At 29.0% G+C, this 6,868-nt stretch overlaps 1 protein-coding gene across 1 annotated transcript; it reads right to left on the reverse strand.

Moving 5' to 3' along the window:
• Positions 1–277: 277 nt before the first annotated feature.
• Positions 278–6,658, reverse strand: LOC120080773 (amino acid transporter AVT6C-like). Its single transcript, XM_039035399.1, has 5 exons — positions 6,225–6,658; positions 5,875–6,027; positions 4,926–5,129; positions 1,374–1,839; positions 278–568 (listed from the first exon to the last, which is right to left on the reverse strand). The coding sequence occupies exons 1-5, from the start codon at positions 6,580–6,582 to the stop codon at positions 442–444; spliced, it is 1,308 nt and encodes a 435-aa protein (XP_038891327.1). The 5' UTR covers positions 6,583–6,658; the 3' UTR covers positions 278–441.
• Between the last annotated feature and the right edge of the window lie 210 nt (positions 6,659–6,868).

Below are 6,868 nucleotides of genomic sequence, written 5' to 3' on the forward strand. Positions count from 1 at the left end.
GAATGCTTATGAATCCTTGATACTTCCACTGCATGTTATCTAACTCTAACAAGGGGTATAGACCCATATTTTTTTATGGGTATCATCAATGGGTATAAGGAATGCATGGGAATAGCTTATTCTCATGCCTAAGCTTCAAAACTTATATCAAACAAGGGGATGTGTATCCCGTACTCATTCCACCCTTATTCTCATCACAATTCCCTCAATCTAAACACCCCCTTAAGAATCCAACTGAGCTTTGAAATTATTCAATAAAGAAACAAGCTCAATAAAATTTGAAAACTAAAAGGGAAATCACTACTAAAGTAAGCATTAAAATATTGTTTACAAAATATACAAAATTGGATCTAGGAGAGGAATGATTACAAACTATAAATCCACTCTTAATTGCTATAACCCAAAAACAAAAAGTGAAATTCCCAAAACATTAATGATTTCTTAAGACTTATTATTCAATGCCTTGTTTATGTTTGTAGCAATAGCAATAATGCTTGTCACCACGGCTAGAGTTGCCATTATTGAAGCAATCATCTTATCTCTCTTTGTGGATATTCCATTCACATCCCTACACGTGTAAATAAATAACTTCATTAATATAATATTTTCAATATTTTCTTTTATTACGTAAATATATTTTTTGAAATCGACTCAACATTTGAGAATGGAAAGTTTGAAATTTTTTTACCAAAAAGTATATTATTACTTGGTTCATTTTGGCCATTGAACTTTAAAAAAGTAATCTTATTGATCTCTTCAAAATAAAATAAAAATGAAAAATGAAAAATGAATGAACTAAAATAGTTATATTATAAAAGTGTGGACCAAAATGCTTTTAAGTTGAAATTGTAAAGACCAAAATGAATATTTAAAAAGTTCAAAGTTAAAATTGTAGGCACCAAACTAACATTTTGAAATCACAAGAACTAAAATGAGTCAAAATTAAAAGTACAAAGGAACCAAAGTAGTATTTAAGCCATAATTTAATGTGTATTTAATTTTAATATTTTTCCCTTATTAGTTTAAAAACAAGGTAAAATAGAAAAATAGGGAGCATTTAAAATAACTAAGACCTCATTTGATAACTATTTTTATTTTTAAAAATTAAGTACATAAACACTACTTCCACATTCACATGTTGGATTATTTGTTATATTATATTTTTTAATATAAATATTTTCAAAATCCTAGCCAAATTTTCGAAACAGAAGAAACAAATTAATTTTAAATTTACTCAAATAAGATGAAAAAATATGATCATATGAGAAAACAAACAACAAGAAACTAAACAGTTATCAAACGGAGTTCTATCCTTATAATTTCAAGCTAAACAAACATGAACATACATGAATTCGAGGGGAGCGACGTAGTACCTGAGGGCAATGGCACCGGGAAAGATGAAGGCAAGGCAGGCTGCTGAAGTAGAGCCCATGAACTGAAAAATGGACCAAATATTTGGGAAAGCAATTGCAGCCAAGTAGGAGAAGAGGAGCAAAGCCATTGTTATGGTAAAAAACCTTGGTGTAGCTGAGGCCAAAGGAGGCTTGTTTGGGAACAAGAATTCATTTATATTGAACCTTAATGAGAAGTTGAGCAAAGGGTAAACCAGCATGAGATGAAATGCATAGCTTAATCTCACAATATCATTCAATAAAGCTCCTGTTGATGAACCAAAAGTTTGATCAAAATTGGTTAGAATGTCCGACATTAAAGAGTCCCCAAATAGCAAGTACCCAAAAATGCCTATAGTGAAGTATATGATGGCACATAGAAGGAGAGCCACTCGAACTGCCGTCATCATATCTCTCGAGTTTCGAAGCTCGAAACTTATTGGATGAACTGCCCACATAGTACAATAGTAATGAGAGAAATATTCATTGACAAAGATTGTGTAATCACTATTATTGGTGAATGTAGAAATGTGTGAATGATGAAGTAATATTCACTAAAGGTGAGGGGCGAAATTGAAAAATACGATAGATAAGAGGTTAAAAATTGGACAATATGAATATGAGAAGAGAGTAAATAAATTCAAACTTTTTAAGCAAGGAGAACTAAAGTGGAAAATACTCACAACTAGTTATGACTTATGAACTTATTATGATATGTGCTATAGATCAAAAGACTATTTTAAGTCTTCTTTACTTTTGAAGAAAAAAAAAACTACTATAATTTTTTAATTATGGCAAGAAAGGTCATGCTTTTATAATCTAATTCAATTTAAATGTCAAATAAAATAGCTCGATTAATTTGAATATACACCCTCTCAATAAAAAAATCAAAAGATTTAAAGGATATGTTTGAAATACATTTTTAATTGTTTAATTAAAAAAAAAGTCGTTTTGAAAGAAAATTGAGTATTTGAACGATCATTCAAAATAGTTTTTCAAGTATATTTTAATCAATTTTGATAAAAAAAAAAATATTTAAATAAAAATAAACTGTTTGAAAAATACTTTTTTTCAAGTCAATCCAAATGAGCCTACATCTCTTACAAGAAATACTTGTAGCACGAAATATGCTACTTATAAAACTTAGGTAAGTATCATCTACAAATTTGTACAAAAACAAACATTATATAAACAATTTAAAGAATTTACTAATTTTGATAAATAACACTTTTTTTCACAAAGTTAAGCTCGAGCGCGTATAAAAACAACCATTAAATTAATTTTTCAAAACTACCATTTTTGAAAATTCTTTTAAAATCCTCTCAACTTCATAATATATACAAAAGTAGCTTAATAAAACTTCAAAAATATTAGAAGTAGAAATTTGTTTGATTAATATTATTTTACTCCCTATACTTTTCTCTTTCATTATATTTGGTATTTATTCTTTTAAATTTGATTCAATTTAGTTTCTATATTTTCAAAATATTTATTTATCTCTCTCTACTTTTGAAAATGATCATTTTGGTTCGTCTTTGTAATATTTCAACATAAAATTTAGAAGAAAATATGAAAATGAAAATCAATGTAGCAAAATGGTCCTTTTATGAAAGTACAAGAACTAAAATAGATATGTTGAATTTATTGCACAAGGATCAAATTGAATGTAAAAATACGAATACTAAATCGAACATTTTGAATGTTGACCAAATTGAGAACAAAAAAATAGTATTTAAACCAATTTTTTTAGTAACATCATACAAAAAGGAGAATTATACTCTTTTTTTTTCAATGATATACCTTTTTGCTTCCTACCTTTTAGGTTTAGACATGAAATCTAAAAACTAAAGAAAGATGTAAAATGTAACATTTTGAAATTTAGAAATCAAATAAGAGTTAAACTCAAAAGCAAACGATGAATAATGTAGCATTTTAAATCATAGAGACTAGATAGAAATTAGACAAAAAAAAAATGTTAAGACACGTTTTTTGTTCCTAAATTTTGAATCTAGTTTTTATTTGATGTTTTACAATGTTATACTTTTAGTTTTTAAGTTTGGAACTTGGTTTTAGTTTTCCTTGAGATTTGAGTTTTATTTCAATTTGATCCCCGTATATTAAGATTTACACATGCATTCTTGATTTTTACTAAATATTTACTTTCAATATTTAGTATTAATTTTATTAATTAATTTAAAGAATTAAAATAATTATAATTAATTAAATTTCACTTTTTTCATCCCTATTAAAATTAAATTTAAAACTTCGCTCCATAATTCTTTTAAATCAATTAATAGACATTACTACTAAAGACCAAAAATGAATATTTGATAAAAATCAAGGCTAAAAGTAAAAATCTTGATATACATGAATTAAATTGAAACAAAACTCAAATATAAAATGATAGCATTTTGAAACCTAGTACAAATTGAAATCAAAGACTAAAAATATACCATTTTAAATTTTATGGATCAAATAGATACCAAACTCAAAAACTACAACCAAAAAGAGAAATTGTCATAATTAGCACCTAAAAGTTTCTATCTTTCAAAACTAGCACCCTTCTTAAAAACTCGAAATGGTTTCTTTTGGTTCATCTTGGCTAAGATAGACCAGCAAGATTTGAATAAAAAGTTAACCTTTTCATCTTATTGATTGTTTTGGATTTTATTGTGAAATCTCACACTTGATGAAGATTCTCCTAATTTTTCAAAATTTATATAATCTTTACAAATTTTATACAAAATCTTACCTCAAATTATGTTATCTTTATTAAATCTTATATTGAAATTTTCAAAAATTTCACCCAATTTCTATTTCAGTCATCTGGATTTTCAAATTTCTAAATAGATTTACCAATTATCTAAATGGATTAGTGTCATTTTTAAATTGTGGAAAAGACTAAATTTTGGGAAAGACCAAATTTTGCGAAGATATTTGAAAAATTATGTGGATTTCACTTCATTCCGAACAAAATTTTGCTTCGTGTTCATCCCAAACAAAATTGTACGGACAAAAGAATGGATAATTTTGGACTTTCTCAGTACAATTTTATTCGAGATTAACCGATATCCATATAATTCTTTTCAAATATTATCTTCTATAATATTTCTTAAATCTCATATAAAAGCTTGTAAATCTTATGTCCAATTTATGTTTACACACATTTTTAATAATATTTGGTAGTGTAATTTTTAAATTTTTTAACATATGGAAGGACTTGGGAAGATTAAGTAAGATTTAAAAATTTATAGTCGAGATTCACCGAAAAAGCCCAAAAAGATGATCGTTTGAATGTAAGTTGAAAATGTTAACTTTTTTATACAAATTTCGGTAGTCGATCTCGATTGAAAAACATCGAGAAAAACTATTTTAACAAATTTATTAAAGAGTGAGTTAGTTGTGAATGAACTTAAAAAGAGTTGATTTTTTATAACTTTTGGACATTATTATTATTATTATTTAAAAAGTAATTTTCTCCAAAATAATCATGAAGATTCGTTGTAGTACGGAGTGAACAGTTGATGTACGTACCATTAAAATGAAAGGTGAAGGCTGTGACAAGAACTGGCACCGCAGTGAATAATTCGAAGAAGGAGCTTTCATCTTCAACCTCCGGTACCAATCTCGTTCTCTTCGTTTTCCCTTCAACTATCGCCATTACCGCCATTACCGAGCTTATCCCAACGAAAACCACCGCCAAAACAACCGATACAAACGAACTGAATCTCAATGAATCTGAAAATTCCAGTTCCCACGCCCATTAAAACCATGAAAAATCATGCACTCCTCATTTTTATTAATTGAATACCAAATTCTCAAAAATAACACTCTCAACTTTTCTCTTTTCAAATCGAGCACATTTTTTTAATGTTCTTTAAACTAGTTTTTCTTTATCCATCTCCAATAAGACCGTCATAAAAAAAAAAATTCCTAATTTATTGATTATTGATTGTTTTAGACATTCTCTATACATGTCATGATTTTATATATTTTCCTTTTTTTTTTTTGTTTTTGCAAAATTTAGATCGTTTGATAAGCTTTTGATCATTAAGCCAAATTTTAAAAATTAAAAATGGTAACTTTTAAAAACTTATTTTTGGTGGAGAATTCAACTATTGTACTCTAAATCGTATAAACAAAGAGGAAATAGATTTAATTTTAAAAAAACTAACAATAAAAAACGAAATGGTTATTAAATAGGGTCCTTATCTTTTCCAAAATTTAAAAATCAAAATACAATCTTGAATATCTATTAGATCATTAATAAATTTATTTGAAAGTTTAGAAATTCATACCACTATTGAACAAAAAAGGATTTGGGAAGATTAAGATACGAAAATTTAGCAAACCTCACTGTAATATATTTGAGATGTCTCGAGAAGGACTAAATCTTCAAGATCGATCTAACCGAGAGAAAACGTGCTAGTTTTGAAAACTGAAAACTCGAGTGTGTTATTTCTCACCATTTTCGCTTACTAACCAACACGTTGATAAAGAACGAGAGGAAATAGAATGAAGACCACGGTGAAAAGAATTGAAATCTCTCTCGAATTCCACCAATGAATTCCAAACCATTGTTGTAGTACTCCCAAATGCACTTCTTCTCCTCCTTTATTTCCAGACAACACATCCCCTACAAATTAGGGCAAAATCGGAGATCAATTTTCCAATCCTACTCTGTAATTGCTGCAAATTAATTTAAAATTGAGATCAATCGAAGTCAAAATCGCTAACAATTTCCGATCTCACCAGACATTCTCCCAAATTCAATGAACAATCTCAAACCCCAAGTTTAAAATAGATTTTGAATTAATCTGAAAAGGAATTTACCTATTATAATCAAGTACATGATTAAGCATCCGAGATTTGTAATCATGACACAAATTTGCGTTGCAACCGAACCAATCGGGCCGAATGACTCCTTCATTACGCCGGCGTAAGTCGTTGAGTCACCGGAGTGAGTGAATCTCAGTAAAAGCTCCACGGATAAGTCGGTCATGAAAGCCACAAGCATGATTACGACGACGGCTGGGATTATGCCGAGGACCTTAAGAGTGAATGGAATCGACATGATTCCGGCGCCGATTATGCTCGTTGAGACATTGAACACGGCGCCGGAGACTGACGCGGTTTTTATGGCCGGCTTCATCTTCGGCAGGAGAGGTACGTGCTCCGGCGGTGGCGACATTTCGGCGGTGAGGAAAATACTAAAATGATGAACGCGGAAGGAAGAAGGAAGAAGGAAGTGTTGGTACTATAATAGTGTAATTCACGGAGTGAATCATGTGGAAAAGTTGAATTTACTAAATTGTCCCAATAGGGGAAAGGTGTTGGATGGGGTAGTGGAGGGCAACAAAAAACCGAAAAATCGAAAACCAAACCGATCAAGCAGCTTAGTTTTCTTTTTTAATTATAAAATTGGAAATCTTAATTTGTATTTTAGAGAAAACACAAAATGTATTTGTTCAGATCGA

Source organism: Benincasa hispida, chromosome 7 (genome assembly GCF_009727055.1).
Source record: "Benincasa hispida cultivar B227 chromosome 7, ASM972705v1, whole genome shotgun sequence".
Lineage (NCBI taxonomy): Eukaryota > Viridiplantae > Streptophyta > Magnoliopsida > Cucurbitales > Cucurbitaceae > Benincasa > Benincasa hispida.

Bases quoted from the DNA above. Each gene is read 5' to 3' on its own strand.
- LOC120080773 (XM_039035399.1), bottom strand. From the start codon at position 6,582: ATGTCGCCACCGCCGGAGCACGTACCTCTCCTGCCGAAGATGAAGCCG. The intron at 5,130-5,874 runs GTTAGTAAGCGA...TGGAATTTTCAG, and splicing joins CGTTCTTTATCAACGTGTTG to ATTCATTGAGATTCAGTTCG. The intron at 1,840-4,925 runs GTACGTACATCA...CTATGTGGGCAG, and splicing joins CTTCACCTTTCATTTTAATG to TTCATCCAATAAGTTTCGAG.